A 20709-nucleotide genomic window follows, 5' to 3' on the forward strand; every position below is an offset into this window, starting at 1 on the left:
AGTCCACCCAGCTTGCTCTGCTGCACAATGTTGAGAAAGGGGGCGTGGGTCTGTCTTCAATATGATCTTCATCTTGGGAGGTACATAGCTAGAGCAGGCCTTATGCCTCTGCGATCACAGGGAGTTTGAATATAAATGGTCTTCATGCAGGGTGCCCAGGGAGGAGGGGGTTCTGTTTTTCCTTTCCAAAAGCCAGTCATGCTCTGTCCCTTAATGACCACACTGGCATTGTCTTTCAGACAAAAAACTATGCATCAGTGCAGTGCCATCTATAACCCTGCTGTTGAGGTCAGGAAATTGGAAGCTGTGGAGTAAGTGTGTGTGACATTAAATTCTGAGGCTGACCTCCTTAAAGATGAGCTTGTAGGATGCAACACCCTGAAAAACCAAAATCCAATTGAAGAGATTTTGCAAATCTAAAACACAGCATCTTAGCTCCTTCTCAAGTTCCAGCTGTGATCAGTGGCTCTGTTCTGCAGAAGATTTTGCCCACCTTTCGTAAAAAGATGAGTCAGTGAGTTTCCTATCACATCTGACTCTTTCCTTGTGGAGGCTACAATACCTGGAAGCAGAGTCTAGCACACAGTGACCAACAGAAAGGGAGTTTCAAGGGTGCTGGAAAACATTCCCCACTTTTAACTAGGCATCTCTTCAGCGTTCCTTACACTTCACTTTCTATAGCAGTTAGCAAACTGTTTGAAACCACCAATATGAAACAGTGGCTTTCAACAACAGTTCTTGCTTTTGCTGTACCTTTGCTGATGTTGATTTATGATGACTGAAGTTGATAGTCACTATGAGCAATGTCTTACAAAACCTGCACAATGTTCCTATACTTCCCCTGAAGAGTACAATTTCCCTCCAAGTAAATCATGGAGAAAGCCGGTTTGTTCCTGGCTTCTATCTCTCATCAACTTTCAAAGCAACACAGGAAGATTAAAGCAGAATTCTGTTTTATTGCCATCCCACACTGCATTAGTCCTTGACTTTTTTCTTAGCCATTTGGAAAGGAAACTAATAATGCTGTTACCTTAGATAGCACAACTCTTGTTCATGAGAAACAGCAGGAGAAATCCTCCTGACTGCACAGTCTCAGTAGGAAATGTAATGTCTGGAGATTCAGCAGACCTCTCTTAATACTATGAGCTGTTTAGGGTAATCAAACACAGGCTGGCAGATGCTTTCAATCAATCATTAGCTGTTTGAACTAAAGACAGCAGCTAACTAAACATGGACATCAATCTTGGTCCACAACTGGAAGGCTATAAAACTGGTGGGGAGAAGCTATGGTAGATGGGGAGTAGAAGACATTTTTAGACAATCGTGGGGGGGTCACCATTCTGCTGGTTGGTGATCACAGTGAAATAAAAATAAGCAAGTAACTTGGATATAGCAAACATTTACTTATTGATGGTCTTCCTCTGCATCCCTTACTCATGCCTGGTCTACATGAGAGATTTGCTTCAGCTGTACCACCAGCAACAAGTCATCAGTGTTGTTGCACTGGTGCAAACTCCTAGCATAGACAAACAAATCAGAAACAAGGCTAGCCTGCTTGAAAAAGGGATAAGCTACTCTTGTGCAAATTAGGGCTTGTAGCAGGTTTGCCTGTCTGCAGTAGTGGCTTTCTACTGGTGCAGGTACTCCAGCGGCTTGGTGCAATCCCCAGAGTGGATGAGGCCTGAGTAGCGTTTACCCACACGCACAGTATTGACCACTCACCACCCACTTGAAACAGCGTATTCTTATGCACTGCTTTAAATCTAGATTTCTTTTTGTTGAGGGCTTTTTAAAAATCATTATCTTAAAAAACCTCACATAGCAGTTGTGTTGTTATAGTGAAGTGACCGGGGACAATGTTTATTTTAAACCCTCTTGATATAGCAAGTGAGTGCACTTATAAAAGCTGACCACTGCTATATCAAAAGGGGCTTTAAAATAAACATTGTTTTCAGTCCCTTGGGCTAACTCCTGCCCTGAAGGCACAGCCATAGTACGCAGTGGAGGGGTGCCCAACTGCCCCAGGTGAGCAGTAGGAGGCATTCTGCTCCAAGGAGGCAGGATATCTCTCAGAGCTCGCTGGCACACAATGAAAGCACATGTGCAGAGCTGTCCCTTGGGTAGGGAGAATCGGGGCACTTTGGGGGGCCCCACGCTTCAATAAAATCGGGACTGTCCCGATATTTAGCTCTTTGTCCTGCATCCCAACCAATGTACGGTTGGGACGCCATTTGTCCTGATATTCAGGTGGGGAGGTGAGGCAGAAGGCAGGCAGGCGAGCAGGGTGAGGAGGTGAACAATGAGGTGACAGGCAGGCGGATGGCGAGGAGGAGACCAGCGGGCGGAGGGGTGGGATGGGTACCCTGGATGGATGGCGAGGAGATTAGCGGGCAGGTGAGCAGCGGGCAGGCGGGTGAGGAGGCAAGTGGCAGGTGGACAGTGGGGTTGGGGGTGAGGAGGTGAGCAGTGGCCAGGTGCGCTGGGTGGATGGTGAGGAGACTAGCAGGAAGGTTGATTTATCCTGGGCCCCGCACCCCCCAAGGATGGCCCTGCACATGTGGTACTACATCCTTGCTCCCCTTGCACCGTGCCCGTCCCTTTGGGGCTACTATGGATCTGCCCTGTCTCCTCCCCATCCCCTTAGGGGTACGGTGCCTAGCCCTTGCACAGACTGCAGGGGCAGGGCAGAAGGAGAAAGGCCCTTGCGACATTCCCCCCACCAAACACTGTGCACCCGCGTGAGGGGCGAGGCAGAATTTGGATTTTCATGATAACTATGCAAATAGTCACGGTTTTCTGTGTGTATAGATAGCAGAGCAAACAAACACAGCATACTAGTTTGCTCATGTTCAGATTATTTTGCTTGTTGAGCTGCATTTACGTGCCTACTCTTCCCCCCTCCCTCTTCCCCCCACCAAATATGATTTCTAGTGTATGACTTCTGTCTCCTTAGCTGGTGATACAACGCCATCTAGGGTCCTCGGGATCTAAACAGAACTGCATCAGGTAGCCAGCTGGAGACATGCTATGGAATGGATGACATTTTGCAAGACTGAATGGGCATCACACTGAGGTTTGGAAAGGGACGATTCCAGGGCTTGTTTTGCAGGTGGCTGTATTTCAGCCATAGCCACTTTTCTAGCTGTGAGTTTCATGCTGCACCTGACGACACGCCTGCAGCACCACTGACTGCAACAGTGCTGTTTGCGTGGATCTTAAGAGTTAAGTTTGGCTCCTGTTCAAGTGCAAGACGTTTGCACCTTGTTGGCGTACTCTTTGTAGTGCTGCCAGTGGAGAGTGATGCGCACAATTGGCCAAGCCCTTTAATTTGAATTAGGAACATGATTCAGAAGCCTTTTCCTTTGGATACTTGACTGACCGGCTAGGGAAATATTACTTAAGAAAAATTACAGTTCCAGGAAATTGTATGCATGAGGGAGAGGTAACATAATTTCAGTCAGTGATGGCAGTCACTCTGCATTATACAGTGACATTTAGAAATCCTGCTTCTTTGATTGGTTAGTCACAGTTCTAAGTCATTGATTAAAGCAACGCAGGTCAGAACCGGATACTGATGAGAGGACAAAACAACAGAAAGCTCCATGGCATTAAAAGAATATTTGCAATGAATAGTAGCAGAGGGGTAGCCGTGTTAGTCTGGATCTGTAAAAGCAGCAAAGAATCCTGTGGCACCTTATAGACTAACAGAGGTTTTGGAGCATGAGCTTTCGTGGGACGAAGTGGGTATTCACCCACGAAAGCTCATGCTCCAAAACCTCTGTTAGTCTATAAGGTGCCACAGGACTCTTTGCTGCTTTTGCAATGAATAGTGCATATTCAGATTCTCTAGCTCGCTTCTTCATGTCTGGGACAGTCCAGAATCATTGTCCTGGGCCTTGCAAATGATGGACAGTTGCCAGACTCAAATGGCAACTCCCTGGAAACATTCATATACCCCTGTAATAGGACATTTCTTGACATGTGTGCCCGTCACAGTATTAAATTAGCTCCTAATATTCTCTGTGATACAATATTACTAATCAGTGTCTGGAGTGGAATTCTGTACTGTTCCAAGCCTAATGTCAATTTGGAAAGAAAATATTACAGCATCACGGGAAAGTATGGGTGAGTATGGTATTTATTCAAACAATGGTCCAAAGAGTGTTTTAATAAGAACTACAAAGCAGATGGTACCATTTAGCTCGTACTGACTTAGACAATCCCAGTGCATTTAGGATGGAATTCACTGATGCCCTTTCACATCCTAAGCTATTGGATTTTGCATGGGGAAGCATGCGTGTGCGTGAGAAGGGGTATGGAATCCACTACCTCAACTATTGTGGGCTAAGATGGGGCAGGTCCCCACCACCTCCAGCACTGCTTCTTTCCTCTCTCTGCCTCCCAGTAGCTGTCCTTCTTGCTTCTCCTCTCCCATCTTCTTCTCACTGAGCTTGTCAGTGGTTTCCCCTTCCAGGAGCTTTAGGAGTCTCCCTCCAGTCTTTTTCTCTGGCTCCTCCAGTATAAGCACGAGGTGGTCTGGCTGCAGCAGCTCTCCTCCTGCCTGTGCAGCTCCTTAGCCCCACATGGATCCGGACTGAACACTTAGAGGAGAGGGCGTGGGCAGCATGCATACATTAAAAACAACAATAATAATTGAGATGAAAACATGGGCCCCAATCAGCCACCAGCCAAGGATGGATGGAATGCAGTTGGCATCTTCCCTATTCAGGTACAGTCCCTGGAGCCGTCCTGAAGGCCACTAAAAGCGCGAAGAATTGCGGGAGCACAGCTCCATGCCTGCCACATGCTACCTCTGCCTTGGAATGGTCCCTGCAGCCAGGCCTGTGGTGGTGAAGCTCCCCATAGCAGTGGACCTTCCACGGAGAGAGATTGAGGTTGTCCTAGGACTCCTTTGCACCAATCTTAGAGTATAGGGACAGCGCTGCACTGCTCCATTAGGACCATTCTTGTTAATTTCATATTTATCTGTGGGACTGCTGTCTCTGTGATTAGCCTCCAGAATGTTGTGTGGTTGTGTTCTCTTGGCCGACTCTGCTCTGCAGTAAGAAAACCAAGAGATCTCTTATTAGAGCAGTGTGAAATGTTTATGTTACAAACTCCAAACTCATTGAGAGCTTGCTATCATTCATAAACCTTGCAACCTGATTCTGAGAAGTAGTGTTGTTTAAATGGGAGAGCAAACTGACTCCCTAAACCCTCCATGACTCCTTTCCGCAAGCATACACCCACATCCCCGCCTTTTACTAAAAAAGCTACTACTGGCTAATGGGGGGGGGCAAGGGGGGGAATGGGGAATATATTTGTGAGATGCCTTTTGATAAAATATTAGCAGCACTTAACTGCAGCAAGCATGACAAAAAATTGAATTGACTTGAGTTTATTTATGGCTTTACCTTAAAATCTGGTGAAAATCTGCAGGGTTTTTTGTTGTTGTTTTTTTTGCTTCCTTTGAGTTTTTGAGTTCATCCAGTTCAAAGGCTCAGAGTGAAACCCAAAGATAGAAGCCAAAGCACATTACTTTGCATATGTCTCTGAGGGCATTGATAGTATAAGCATGCTGTTAAAGTGCTAGAAGTCTGATCTGCATTTGCTGTAGCTTTACAAAGGATGCAATTCCAGTGGCGAAATCAATCAAACTATAGAACAGCTGCGTCCTTGAAATTACAATGTAACTAATATAGTTTTGCTGTGAAAACACATCATATTCAGCTAAGCCAGTAGCCATTTTATGTCCATTTTGTGGCTATGAATGTGAAGATTAAGAAGCAAAAGATTAATTAAACCTCCTATTTCACAGAGTCAGTTACTAGGATATGGGAGATAGGAAGGAACTTTTCCTCATGCATGGGATCGCACAGTTGGAACATGATAAGCATGTTTCTCTGTCTCTGAAGTTTTAGGTAGTGGTCCAAGAATGTGCTGCCAAGATTTTAATGAGGGGCTCCATGAAATATTCCCCCTGTCAGTGATACATGTGAAATTCCCTGGGTAGAATACTCCCCCTAAGACAAATCCATCAATTCCATCCTCCCTCATGCAAAATCCAGACAAAAATTGATTAATTTTACATATTTTTACTCCCAGAAATCCACCCATTACAGACTCTCCCTCCTCCATCCTTACATCCCTACCCTAGGCCCCAGTACCTCACAAGCCACCATGCTCCAGTGCTCTTCCTCACACCACGCTGGTGGTGCAGACATGTTATCCTGCAGCTTCTTTTGCAGCAGTGATGGCAGGCAAGTTGTCCTGCTCTCTGACTGTAGAGGGGCTGGATGGGTGGAGAGGAGGTCCCTTCTGTGGGTGTGGTCAGTTGGAGAAATGGACCCTCTTTACTTTTTGATGCAGGCAGGTGTCCAATGAATGTGGGAGGTCTCCCCTACCTGTTGTGAGTAGCCGATGGATCTCGCCTAGGCTAGCGCTTGGGAGAACAGAGCTCCAGGCTCCCTCCCAGTATGAACTCTTCAAACTTTGGTTGACAGCTGGACAGGCAGGCACTAATAGGGAGAGAGTTGGGCTGCAGGATTCCCACTTGGTGTAGCAGCAACTTGGCCATGTCTTCTCCTCTTCCTCATGCATTGCTGGAGATGCAGGGACTAACAATGCATTGCCTATGTGGTCCTATAGTTACAGGGGGAAGATGCAAGAGGTCATGGCGGTAAAGAGCATATTCAGAGAGGGCTGAATATGTTAACAGCCTTAGCATTTTGGAGCGTGTTGTGAAACAATTGCTGCTGTCTGTCCATGATTATCACATCACTATGCAGAGGGCCATGCTGAAGATTTTGGGATATACCCCAAACATAACTGACACAATTTACATAACCAATGTGTACGGGGGGGGAGGAGGAGGGGGAATCTTTAAGTTTTTTCCAACTTCCTGTTGCAGAAATTGAGCCCAGCTGCATATTCTTGTCAATCCTAGCTCTCCATTTGTGCACAACACGTTTACATTTTCAAGGTTATCTTTGCAAGGGAAAGAGCTAGAGACTGCCTTTTAAAAAAGTAAAGATAAAATTCTCCTTTACAGGGCCCTCAAACTGGCTCTGTCAACAAGCAGCTTTTGTGAGCCCTCCAGCTCATCACTGTATGGGCCCTTCTGTAACAATGACAACAAACTATATGGTCTGAATGATACGGAAATCCCAATACAATGGGATAGCTTACACTTTTTTTCTAAAATGTTAGAGGCAGATAGGAATATCCTAAGGCAAGAGTGGTGAGTAGCAATGTTCAAATAACTTAAGTCCATATTAGTGAACCAGTAAGTAGCTTCAGAAGTGGTTTGGCATAAGTCTGACATGCCACCGGCAAACAATCAAAGCGAGCACTGATTTACAATGTGATCCGTACTTTGCGACTGGCATGCACATTGTGCATTGTCTCTTATCTTGCAGAGCTGTAAGAGATGACAGCGTCTGCTGTGCAAAGTTCTGAAATGGTTCAATGCGGACCATTGTTTCCAGGGTAGGTTGAAGCCTAGGAGTTTTTTAGTGGGGTTGGCAATCAGATGTTTGTTTGGGACATTAGCATTATCCCAGAACTCTTTCCCATGTGCCTCAGGATGGAATGAGGATGCTTTAAGAACTTTAGCCCAATCCCCAAAAACCTTGCAAGATTTCAGATGTGTCTTTGGAAGGTTCTGAAGGTAGTCCTGAATTGGTAAATTCAAGTTGGCCATGGTTTGCCTGTACTCATGAGCTATGTGTGTCTCTCTCCCAATTTTGGGTAGAAGCACACATGCCACAATGGAAAACTATTGAATGAGTGTTCATTTTAATCCATTACAGCATGAAGTTGCACGTCCAGAGATTTGGTAAGTGAGCTGTCCGCCAGACAGGTGCGCAATATTCAACAGCCAAATAATGACCACTTAGACCTAGAATGAGGTCATGGAACTTTACTGTCTGAGTATTAAGCCGGCTTCCTATAACAAAGTAAGAGGCCATCAAGTTCAGGTTCAGCCCATTTCATACAAGACAGCAATGTTAAAATTGGAACTCTATTACTAGGAAGCCAAAAAATGTAATTACTTGTTTAGGATCATGTTGATAATTAGCAAAGTGCTTGATTTGCACATTACTGTAGCTAATTATTATCATGTGCGATGTGCAAATCAAGTACTTTGCTAATTTATAATTTATAACATACTTATAGGCAAGTACTTCACAGTGGATAGTGTCACAGATGGGAATTCATGTGTCATGATTTCATAGCTGATATAAATTCAGAAATATTGTTCAGATGGAATGTCGAGAAATAGAGAATTTCCATAATGATACTCAGAAATGACATACCATTGCTGGTGATGTCATAATGACTGCAAGCCAGATCCCAGTTTGTTAGACATATAGTAAAGCTGGACTCTTGATACAGGATTTTATAGGGTACTGCAGTAGGTTGTTAATAAGGCTATGATTTACTTTTGCAAGTCTGATGTTTTCAAGCTGCTCAAGGTTTTCTCTCATAATTTTAGTACACCTCTACCCTGATATAACGTGACCCAATATAACACAAATTTGGATATAAAGCGGTAAAGCAGTGCTTCGGAGGGGCTGGCTGTGCACTCTGCTGGATCAAATCAAGTTCGATATAATGCGGTTTCACCTATAATACAGTACGATTTTTTGGCTCCCAAGGACAGCGTTATATCAAGGTAGAGGTGTATAGAGCACTGCAAATGTGAAAGTCACTGTTTCACGATAAGTCTACAAAAAAAATGGACAATTCAGCAGCTGGTTTCCCAGACTACTGCCTATCATGCTGAACAATATTGTCTTGTTTCCTTGTACTTCCCCAACTACCTGTCTGTATCTATCCATTGTCTCTTGTCTTTTACTTAGATTGTAAGCTCTTTGGGACAGAGACTGTCTTGTTCTGTGTTTGTACAGCACCTAGCACAATGGGGTCCTGATCCATGACTAGGGCTCCTAGACTGTACAGTAATAATAATAGTAACGATGATGATATTGGAATTCCTCGAGTGGAGTTCATGCCACTGCAGAGCCCACACAAGCCTGCCACCATGGCTTAAACCCAAGAGTGGATGGCAAAACAGAGGAGTCTCCACATAATATATGGGTCTTTGTGGTGGCTTGACATTAGCTGGTGATGGGGTAGGCTGGGAGGGAAGGAGGTTTGCTATTATCCAAGTAATACCTAAGTAATTCTACAAGTGGAACTAGGTAAAACTTTTTGTGCAAAATATTTTTTTGCTAAAAATTTTCAGATTGGGTCATCCTAAACAATTCACAGATTTGGATCAGTTTCGGCAAATTGTTTTAGCTGGGTATAAAAAAAAATCAGAAACGTTGAAATGGTTTATTTCATTCTGGAATGAACCATTTTGATGTTTAATCCCAGAAAAATGTTTCATTTTGGAATCTCCCACAATTTAATTTTTTAGATGTAAAAACATTTTAAAAACCTCAAAATCAAAAGAAAATATTTCAGTTAATGGAAAACAAACACTTTGGGAACATTTTGTTTCACCAAACAAATTTCACTCTGGCTCAACCCGAAACAAATTCAATTTTTTTAAAATGTTTCAGTTTAGCCACTGAACTGAAAAAATGAGTCTTTGCACAACTCAACACACAAGTAGCACAGGACGTGTTTGGCCACATCATCTCATAGGCTCTAGTAACCAGGTGTACCAAGTATTCATAATTCCAGTGAAGGTTGATGGGAGCTATGGGTGTTCCATGTCTCTGAAAACTGGGCCCATAATGGCTATTGACTAATGCATTTTAATAAATATGAATAGAAACTAGGTTATTTTCAGATACACTGCACAAAGACATGCGACACCAAAGTAACTGGCCATTTCAGTGCTGTGGTGATTAATACACAAATTATTTTAAAGGCTGGATCAACCATAGTTGGATAGCATCCAAGCAGCACTGGAAGCTATACAACAGATAACTCTAGATAAAAAGATTGTGATTATTTCATCTCACCACCTTCCTCATGACCTCTCATGAATGTAACAGTACTCCTACTTACTTACCAGGACGAAGAAATTCACATCCAGATTTTTTGTCTCTTTTACATTTTCAAATGACAGCTGTAAGCTGAAATTGTCCAGACACTCATGCTACATTGTGAGTAGCACTCTCCCAGGATAATCGGATTAATCTTAAAAAAAGAGATTTATTTCAAACTTATTTTAAAATGTTTGTAACATGGTATTAACAAGATCTCCACTCTGTGTTATGCAGACTCTTTCCTTGTCAAGATACAGCACTTGGCATCTCTATATAGCTTAGCCACTGAGAAGCTGTATCAGTGCTCCATTAAACAAGGCAATATTATTGAGGTCTCCCTTTCCCTGGCCTGAGACATAGGAGTCATAGCTAAGCGTTCCATTGCTATTTGTGTAGTGCTCATTACAACAGCATCCATGTCTGTTAGTCTGGAAAGCACTGGAATGTTTGCTTAGGTGTGAAGGTGGTGTGGGTAGGACTTTGAGGGAGATGATTTTATCAGTTAAATAAGGTTTTCATGAGGCCTTTCTTGGGTTGTAATGGCAGCCAGTAAGTCCCTCAGCCCGTGCTGCTTCCAGTAGCTCCCATTGGCCTGAAGCAATGATCCGCGGCCAGTGGGAGCTGCTATTGGCCGGACCTGCGGACGGGGCAGGTAAACAAACCGGCCCGGCCCACCAGGGGCTTTCTCTGCACAAGCAGCAACCCCAGTTTGACAAACACTGATATAGAGTGAAAGGTACAAGTGGGACCATCGTCAAATTAATGAAAATGTAACCTTGGTTTTTAGTCAAGCTTTCTGTCTCTCATTCTGCACTGGCTATGCTTCACAATGGATACATTTACCTAAGTGAGGAAGCTAATTGTCGCAGTCCTTGAAGAAAGTGGCTTTTGATTTGCAGATACGCTTGTTTCTTTACAGTTCCTCACATGAATTTAAGACCTGAGTATGTCTTTCTTTTCTTATTACTTTGCACTCATCTTTTTCCAGTTGTGTAAAATTCCTGCATGAGATGCTGAATGGTCCAAAGTCGAAACAAATCAAAAGTGCAAAATCCATCTGTAACAGGCCAGCAGTTTATTAGTCTTAAGCATCCCCACCCTGTTAGCAGATGTTGATCCTGCTGGGAAAGTGTTAGGTGGGTCCTGCTGACTTCTGGTGGAGATGGCTCTACAGAGAGTTAAGATGTAGGGTGTGGGCTGAGCAATCCTTGGGAAGGAAACCTAGGAGCTAGGGAGAAGGTGTTACTGATACTTGTGTCATCTGTTTGTGGATTGTTTTGTTAGTAAAGCCCAGTCTCAGGACAGGGCTGAGTTTGCACTTTATAGATATACTGTATGGTCTGTGGGCCAGATCCTCATCTGATGTATATCAGCACTTTATTGAATTCAGTGGAGCTATGCCTAATTTTTACTCACTGAGTACCTGGTCTTGTCTTTGTAAATCAAGTGGGAAAGGCCTTTGCTCGCACCATCTTCTTTTCCATTCCAGTGTTACCTATTTTAAGGGGTTTTAGGGTTCTGCACACGTCTCAAATTATTAGAGAGAAGATAGATGTTAGTTCTTTATGGCTTCTTCTGGAAATACAAAAGTTATAAGTATCTAAACATCCCAAAGTTGACCTGAGGAATTGTTTCTTGATGTCTGTGAGACTGTGCATAGCTCAGTGCAGAAAAACAGATTTTCCTCTTATTGTTGAAGGATAGCTTTGGAAAATCTGAGAGTTCAGTGTTATGGAAAAACATACAGCTTGACACTAATACAAATATGATTATTACCTTCTGTTATGGAATCCATTCTTACAGTTCAAAAATAATATTACAAATGGTTGTAAACCAAAGAGCCTGGGATCAGTTATGTAAACATAAGACTTTGGTTTGATATTTGTTATTTGTGTCTTCCTGCAGAACCTCTTACTGTAGGCCATAGCATTTGTGTTTTGTCATTTGTAGTGTGTGCTTTTTGGCATTTGAACATTGTAAAACTTGTCAGATTCACCATGAAATAGCTTGAAATGTGATTTTGTTCATTTTAGGGTCATGTATATGAGTCTATCATGACTAGTTTCTCATGACTCTCCCAAAGCATTGTAGATGGTAAGTTTTTTGAGGCACGGATAGTTGTTTTAGTAGCTGTGTGCACAGTGCCTCGCACAATGGGATCCCATTCCATGACTAGGTACTGACACAATACAAATAATAACAACAGTGGAAATGACAGATATTTCCACATCCTCCTGGATGAGCTTAAGGAAAGGGGAAGACAGTGAGTGAGAGATCCTTCAGCACCAGAATCCTCCAGCCTGACCAACCCTCCTGAGACTGAACTACCTGACTACAGGTAAGTCTGATCAGACCTCATCAGACTTATTTCCAAAGGTAAAGACTTGGCAGAAGGAGTCTCTGACACTGAACTAGAAAGCACAGTGAGGAAGAGAACAGTGTGAGATGAAGTGGGAAGACAGGAGGTGGTTGCAGACCGAACTGAAGTGAAAAAAGGTAGAGATGGGGTGTCTGGCACACACCAGGGTATGGACCAGTGGACAAAGCCATGTTTGGAACATGGAAAGAGTGCAGAAGAGATGGAATCAGGGCAGTGAGAGGTGAGTGGGAGGTGCCCTCTGCACATTGCTTGAAGTCAGAGATAGCCGAGAAAAGGCAGCTCCCATCATCTGCTGAAGCAGAGGGGAGCTCCCTTCCTTTTCCATGCTTTTGGGACTTGATCCTATGCTCACCAAAGTCAATCGCAAAGCTCCCATTGATTTTAATGGTGCAGGATCAAGTCCTTGATAAGCAGCACTCCTCAAACCTCTCCGCCTCTTCCTTGGCTGTGCAATCTCGCTGCCCTTCTGTTTCAATCAACTTTAAACCTTTGTCCCCAAAGAGAGGCTGCGGTGGAGGGAGGAAGAGACATTTGAACAGCAAGCAGGAGGTGGGCTTGGGAAATGCTAACGCACACATCTTCTGGGGAGCCTTTCCATGATTTGTCATGTCTAAAACCGGCACAGCTGCACTGTTTTAAGATAAGGCTTTCCGGCATCTGTGTGTGTGTGTGTAATATGTGTTGTCTGCTGTAGATTTGCAGCAATAAGCAGGCACGATCCTGTCCTTTTCTGCATGTTTTACAGTACCAGGCAACCATATGGTGCTTTAGCGTTTTCATGTTTTCACTGTACGAGGTCATTTTTAGAACAATTTATTTGATGATGTGTTCTAGGATGATTTTGGTATCGAACAATATTCATTGCTGCTCTGCCACAAGAAACAGTGCATAATCCTATAGAATCCCTTGTGTCTCAGAGTTCACAGGCTATGGATAATTAACAGGTTTGCTGCATTTTCACACTCATTTAAAAAGTTTTTATTTTTGAATGCTCTTAAATTATGAAAAACCATGTATACACGATGTGATCTGACTGGAAATAGGAGAAACACAGTCTATTACAATATCCCTGCCAAAAGAACTAAGATTTCCACATTACACTCTCTGAACTGAGCTTTTCTTGCTCTTGTTCCCCTTGAATCAGAGTGGGGGACCCAACTCAGAAAACCTCTCCAACCTCCAAAGAATCTAGGCTGCTGCATTTTTGGTAGGACTGTGAAATGGCTAGTTAAACATTACCTGAAGTCTTCCTCTCAATGCTACACAACCTTATCCCTTCTTGTGACAGCCTTAAGAAGGCAAGTTCAATCTACCCTATGGTTTGAGGGATGATGGCCTTCAAGGTCCTGAACACTCTGTCTGTGATCCGGCAAAGTAATCTGGCAAAGTACTTAAGCGCTAGCTTAAGGTGTGAGCAGTCCCAGTGAATTTGAAACATGTCCTTAACACCCTTAAAGCTAAACACATGCTTAAGTGCTTTTCTGAATAGGGATGGACTTAAGCATGTGCTGAAAGATATGCACATGCTTAAGTGCTTTGCGCAATCAGGGCCCTAGTCTGGAGGAAATCTTTTCAACTGGAGGGAGGAGTTGTGCATGAGGTGGGACCTTTGAGGATGATGGGCGATCTCTGTCAGTTAGCGAAGTGGAAATGGTTATGGAATACAAGATGCTAGAGGGGAAAGGCTTTGCATCACCCTGCACCACCCCGCGCATCATTCCCTCTCCATACCATTGATCAGGTACAAACTTTGAGCAGGCTAAGCAGTGCTCCTAAGGGAGCAATGGTTTATCTCAGCAGCTGTTGCCTTCGCAGTAAAGTGCTTCAGGGTGCCATAGATTAGGATGGGGATTACTGGGGAGAAGAAAATAACTATAAAATCTTTCCACCCCCAAAAGAAGCTAATATATGAAAAGACCTGGAACTATTCCTTGTGCAGGTACACAGCTGGCTCAGCTGCACTATAAAACTGAGGGGCTTGGAACAGTGAAGAGAGTTATACAAGTATAATCAAAGTGGTATGGCTTTCTATCGTAGACGAGGCATAGATTCACAGTGATCATGCAGATGTGTTCATGCTTTTCTCTTTATTGTGTTCTTAGTGTTGTCAGACTTTTTTGCTTGAATAGTAATTTTTAGGAAATCCCTTAGTAAACTCTTGAACACCCTTCCCTCCCCCAAAGAACAAACAAAAAATTCCTCCTCAAACTACTGGCCTTCATGTACAGTACAGAGCTATCTCTTTGAATTTGCATAATATCATAGTCTCATTTTAAAAGTTCCCTTTAATTTAAATCTGGTTTAAAAGTCCCAGACACTGTTGATTGCGCTGGAACGTCTTCTTGCACTAATAAAGGACATCATGGTACTGTTTGAGGGTGTTTGCCATTCTATTCCGTTCTACTGCACTTGAACTGCTTACTCGTTAACTGCTTTATTATTGGTCCTAAACTCTTAGTGTCTGTGAGATTGAGCAGACAATTTGCAAATGGAAAAAAATAGGCAAAATTCTTACAATTAATTATTTATTACAAATTATTTTCTCAGCTTTTTTTTCAGCTTTCCTAGATCAACAGAACTAGAGTGGCATTGCAGTTCAGTATTTGTGATAATTATTCATATTTATATTACACTTTTGGGCTGGATTTCCAGAAAGGTTTAAAAGTACTTTTCAAGCTTCACTAAATGTAAACTACAGCAGAAATCACTTTACTCACCAGTGAAACACAGTAGTCTGTAAGGTGAAACATGACCACAGGCTAGAGTACAGAGTAATGCTACATATAGGTTTAGGATAGGAGTGAATAACTTATTTCAAGTGACCTAAGCAGGGAATTTTAGGTAGGTGGAAAGTAATTACCCAAAAACAAAGTTGGCCAGAACATCCGAGCTAACATCTATACTCTTGAAAATAAATAAATAAAAATGAAAATGCCTCGGATGTTTTGATAATTAACAACACATGTAGTCAGGCTGTTGGTTTTACATCTTGTCCAGAAGACTGCTCCTCATGCAGCATGGTGTCCCCCTGATTGTATATGGAGCACTGGTTTAATATCGATACAGATCTTGGACTATTACCTGCTCAATCACCAGTTTCATATATTGGGGTTTCCTCGATGTTCTTTTACTTATAAGAATTGAAGTTTTGCTTATGAGAATTGATGAGATAAGATCCCAGGGAGGGCAGCACTTCGTCATGTGCAAAAAAATATTACCATGAGCCCCATCACAGCGCAATACACATGTGCATACATAGTCAGAGAAATACTGTACGCTTCCAGTAAGGAATGCTCACAAATAATATGCTGAAGCCACAGCTGTAAATTGACTTGTGAATAATACTCTCAGTAACTACAATAGTTTTGCTTGAGGAGGTCTGCGGGATATGGCCAATAATTAATACCGGAAAACAGGTAAGATTCTTGTGAACAGGCAGACTCTCCATCTGGCTCTCAGCACTGTGCACACCCTGGGTTAATGTCCAAAATTCATCTCTCTTCCTGCGGTAAGCCTTTATTAAACCATGAACCTCAATCGAAGCTTTCTCCTGAGTTTGGCTTGTTCCTAAGATGTCTTCCTGCAGAGCCTCGCTCCCCTTTCTCCCTGTATATGGCCTTACCCCTGGTTCCCCAGTTCTTCAGAGACATGCAAAACTCTTTATCATCACATTGGTTAGAGCTACTTGGAGTCAGCAGAAATAATGCTGTAGGCAGGGCACTAATCTTTACATCAGGCTGAGTCAGCAGAAAACCCCTGCATTTCTATGTAGGGTCCTGGAACATGACACCCTCTCACAAATGGGTGTATTTTATTAATACTGACATTAGGAAACAAGCTGGATTGGGCCTTATAGGTACAGGTCTGCCTTGGGGGTGGATAAGAGTTATATCATTCCAGCAGGAGCACTAGCGGGCTTTGTGACTCAGGCAAGCACAATGTCTCCTGGAGCTGTCTCACTGTAAATATAGTGCTGTTTTTTTAAAGTGGTTCTTGTGTACTGCATTCTGTACATATTGCAAGTGCACTGCCCTTCTGATGTTCCTCTTTCATCACAGAGGGCATCTCTGTCAGCATTGGAACGGTCAGAACAGCTGATAAGGAACGCAGCCAGTCTGGAAGAGCTGCTTCGAATCACTCACGCTGAGGACTGGAAGCTGTGGAAATGCAGACTAAAACTCAAAAGCCTCTCCCATTTAGATTCCCGGTCTGCGTCCCATCGCTCCACCAGATTTGCTGCTGCTTTCTATGACATTGAGACACTGAGAGGTAAGTGTGCAGTTGTGCATGAGTCATCAACTTCATCAGTGGTTTGAGCATTGGCTTGCTAAACCTAGGGTTGTGACTTCAATCCTTGAGGAGGCCATTTAGGGATTGGGGGATTTAGTTGGGGATTGGTCCTGCTTTGAGCAGGGGGTTGGACTAGGTGGCCTCCTGAGGTCCCTTCCAACCCTAAGAATCTATGATTTTCAGGATCACCAAGCGCATGTGTGACTAGGAGTTAAATAAACAGGCATTCTTAGAATAGACAGCTTCAGAGGGGAAATAGTGAATGAGTAAAGAAACATCATGTGAAGGAACGTGTTAGGCAACACCCTGCATACGTCTTCCTGGTTTATGGTCAGAGCTGGTTTAGTGCTCTCTGTACACAAGCCAAAGAAAAGATATATGAAATATGGATTTGCCAGTCAACAAAACAAGAGGAGAAGTAAACATGCAGGAATGGCTTGGAAAGGCTGGCTGAAGGGACTGCCAACAGCAAAATGCTAAATCCTGGAATTTGCCTGCAGACAGAGACAAATGAGCCTTACAGAAAGCATTGGAATTCCTACTTTTATGAGCTGTGTTCTGATATAAGGCACCTCATCAGCAGAGAGATTGCCACCACTCCGTATGGGTGGGAGCTACCTAGCAAGGAGGTACTGCCTTGATCTTCTTTAAGAGTCTGAGAAAATCTCTCTGGAGAGAGGAAGTAGGTGCTAAAACAATAGACTTAATACCCGAATGAGATGTAGGTAGTCATAATCTAGACCCTCACGTAGAATGAATTAAAATACGACTCCCTTTTCAAATGAGAGAATCAAGATCTAATCTAAATTCATTGAACTAAAAGAAAGAGATAGTGATTGTTCCTTGATGACGTGAATAGATATTATATGATAGACCTTTATTATACAAGCTGTGAAGTAACAAGGTGTAAAAGATCTGTTCCTTTTATTGTACAGTCTTGAACTTGATACAGTGTGACTACAGCCAGAATATTAACTTCCCTGTGTAGAAGCCAGAAAACAGTGATCCTATTCCTATACGACTTCTAGGATATTTGCAGTCCCTCTTTCACATCTTTGCTGACACTTCCACATCTTTTGCTTATTCATTTTAGCTAAACTAAGACTTGGCTGTGTTAGCTGGAGCTTAATTTGCATCTCTGAGCTGAAGCCCAAAGATACAGACAAAAGTGCCCACACTAAATTAGCTTGCAAGTAATTGAATGGGATTTAGAGTCACAGAGTCAGAATTTAAGGCCAGAAGAGGCCATCAAATCATCCAGTCTGACCTTCTGTATATTGCAGGCCACCAACTGCCACCCAGCACCCACACACTAAACCCAACAACTAAAATTAGACCAAAGTACTACAACCCTCAAGCAACTTAACTATTGTGTGCCACAGGCAGAGGGCAGGAGGGACCAAATTGCACCAAAACCTGAGGCCTCTGCAATGGCCGGGAATTGATTTAGAGAGATATGCCTACACGAACCAAGCAAGCAACCAACACTGTATGCTGCAGAAGGTGGTGAACCCACCCACCCCCACACATGATCTCTGCCAATCGGACCTGGTGGAAAATTCCTTCCTGACCCTGAGTATGACAGTGAGTCCAACTCTGAGCATGTGAGCCAGACTCATCAGCCAAGCAGCAGAGAGGGAGAACTCTGAGCACAAATCCACCCCATCCTGTGTCCAATCTCCATTTGTAGCAATCTCTGATGTTTCAGAGGAAGGAGACCAAAAAAAGCAGAATACATTAGCGAAAAAATATCATTTCCTGACCACTTATCAACACCTAAAAATAATATAACTGCTTAGCTAATAAGGTTAGAAAAACAGTCACCATCTCAAAAGAGTAGCAAGTATAAACAGATGAAGCAATAGTCTACAGATGACCTTTACTGAGTCATCTGAAGGAGCTGTTAGCTTTCTCTTCCCTTTCTCTTTAAACATCTAACTCCAGATACAGAACTGCCAAATATCCTCACCAGATCCAGGTGAGAAGATCATTTAAATTCAAATAATTGAAATTTGTGGTAGAAAAATCCTGTTAGGTCTTCTTCCCCATCTTCTAAGGCGGAATTATTCCAAATCCCACTCTATTAATGTTCTAATATGCCCTGAATCACCACAGAATCTGACTGAGCACCTACTAAAATCATTCACATAAACTTATATTTCTCTTTCCCTCTCCCAGTCATCAGGGACTGATCTCTGTCTATGGTGTGTTTTGTTTTAATGATGTAGTATTGTGTGAAGACTAGGCCAAAGACATAGATGCTTATCACCCCATTGCTTGTCTCTCTTTACTGGTTCCCCGTGAACTACCAGGGCAAATTCCAGATTTTGGTCTTCATCTTCCCTGAGCTCCATGAATATGTAACTCATGCATGGAAGAGATCAGAATGAGCACAAATCTCAGTGCTTGAAAAACAAAATGTAAAATGCACTTCTCTGATCTAGTCTCCCTACAACAACACCTGTTTTTCAAAGTGATTAATAGTGGGAGAACGTGTGTGTGCTTGATGAATATTTCTGTTATACAAGTGACATCTTGAATGATGATATGCGCACAATTAAATTAATTTTCTACTTTAACCGGAAGCTCAAAGTCAGATTCTGATCTCGATACACTGGTATCAAATGGAGTAATTCTATCGACTCTAGTGCCGTTACTCCAGGTTTACACTGCTATGATGAAAATCAGAATCCATGCCCCAAAGTCCTAATTGAACAATGGCAAATAAACGGATCCTAGGGCCAAGATGTTCAAAAGTGACTGGTGATGTTGGGTGTCCAATTTGAGAGATCTTGATGGAGCCTGATTTTAAGAAAGCGCTGAGCACCTCCCTCTGAAAATCAGGTTCCTTTAAAGTGACTCATGCTGGGTATCCAAAAATGGAGGCACTCAAATTCACTGGTCATTTTTTAATGTCTTTGCCTATTGATGAGATCCTGTCCCTATCAAAGTCAATGGGAGTTTTGCCATTAACTTCAGTAGGGCCAGGATTCCATCCCAGACCTGCTTCTTGAGTCTTTTTTAATTGAATGCAGTTATTATTATTTTTTCAATACTGTTCATAATGATTGTGCTTTCTACAGTGATAGATGAGGAATGGCAAAAAACTCAGTGTATGCCAAGGGAGACCTGCGTGGAAGTTGCCAAAGAACTAGGTACAACCACCAACAAGTTCTTTAAGCCTCCCTGTGTGAATGTGTTCCGGTGTGGAGGTTGCTGCAATGAGGAGAGCTTGGGCTGTATGAACACAAGCACAACTTATGTTTCAAAAACGGTAATTGAAACAATTTGTCTTCCTTCTAGCCTGTCACTGGCTCTGAAACAAAGTGAGGGAAGAGGATGCTGGGCCTCTGAAAGCCAGTTATGGAGATACCTGAGGATACAGCTATTCTCTACAGTCGTAATGATAAGCATACATTTGTATTGATACCAAGCGAATAAGGCCTGGCGAATGATGATTTAGTACCATTTTATAGTCACTTTACACAAGTATACATGACGAAACCTGGTGCACAGCAGTGGAGAATGAGCTCACGTGAATGGACTATGATCTCGTGTTGCGTTAATGAGTTTAATTCTTCTTTATTCTGTAGCTGAAACCTGGGATTTCCTGATGCTAGTGGCTCATGGAGACTCCCAATATCACTGACCTAATGGATTCTGTAGGAAATTCTCATGGTAGTGCCTCAGAGATAAGTTCTAAATTTTGAAAATTGTGGCCAGTGACAAAAGAAAAGTGACTAGTGATTTTAGGTGTCTCATCGTTTGGGTGTCCTGCTTCACATGCCTTAAAGGAGCTTGAATTTCCCAAGTGCTATGCAGCTGCTCTTTGAAAATAAGGTGCCCTCATTACAAATGCCTTAGGTTTTCAGTGTCCAAAATCGCAAATTGCTTCTGAAAATGTAGGCTTAAATCAATAGGCAGATACTGCTAAGTAGCAACAGGCAGCAAATAACCTGAATTTTGCAGGCAGCACTATTAATTTACGGTTGTTAAAACTTTATGCCTTTACAGAGATACATTAAATTCTAG

General features: G+C 42.8%; 1 protein-coding gene across 2 annotated transcripts in view; it reads left to right on the forward strand.

Annotated features, from left to right (window-relative positions):
* VEGFD (vascular endothelial growth factor D) overlaps positions 1–20709 on the forward strand; it is a 38363-nt gene that overhangs the window by 5995 nt on the left and 11659 nt on the right. For both annotated transcript variants that reach the window (XM_050964366.1, XM_050964359.1), the window contains 2 exons: positions 16446–16656; positions 19761–19951. In XM_050964366.1, coding sequence (XP_050820323.1) covers positions 16446–16656; positions 19761–19951 — 402 coding nt within the window. The remainder of the gene's footprint in view (positions 1–16445; positions 16657–19760; positions 19952–20709) is intronic.

This window comes from Gopherus flavomarginatus, chromosome 1 (genome assembly GCF_025201925.1).
Source record: "Gopherus flavomarginatus isolate rGopFla2 chromosome 1, rGopFla2.mat.asm, whole genome shotgun sequence".
In the NCBI taxonomy this organism is placed as follows: Eukaryota; Metazoa; Chordata; order Testudines; family Testudinidae; genus Gopherus; species Gopherus flavomarginatus.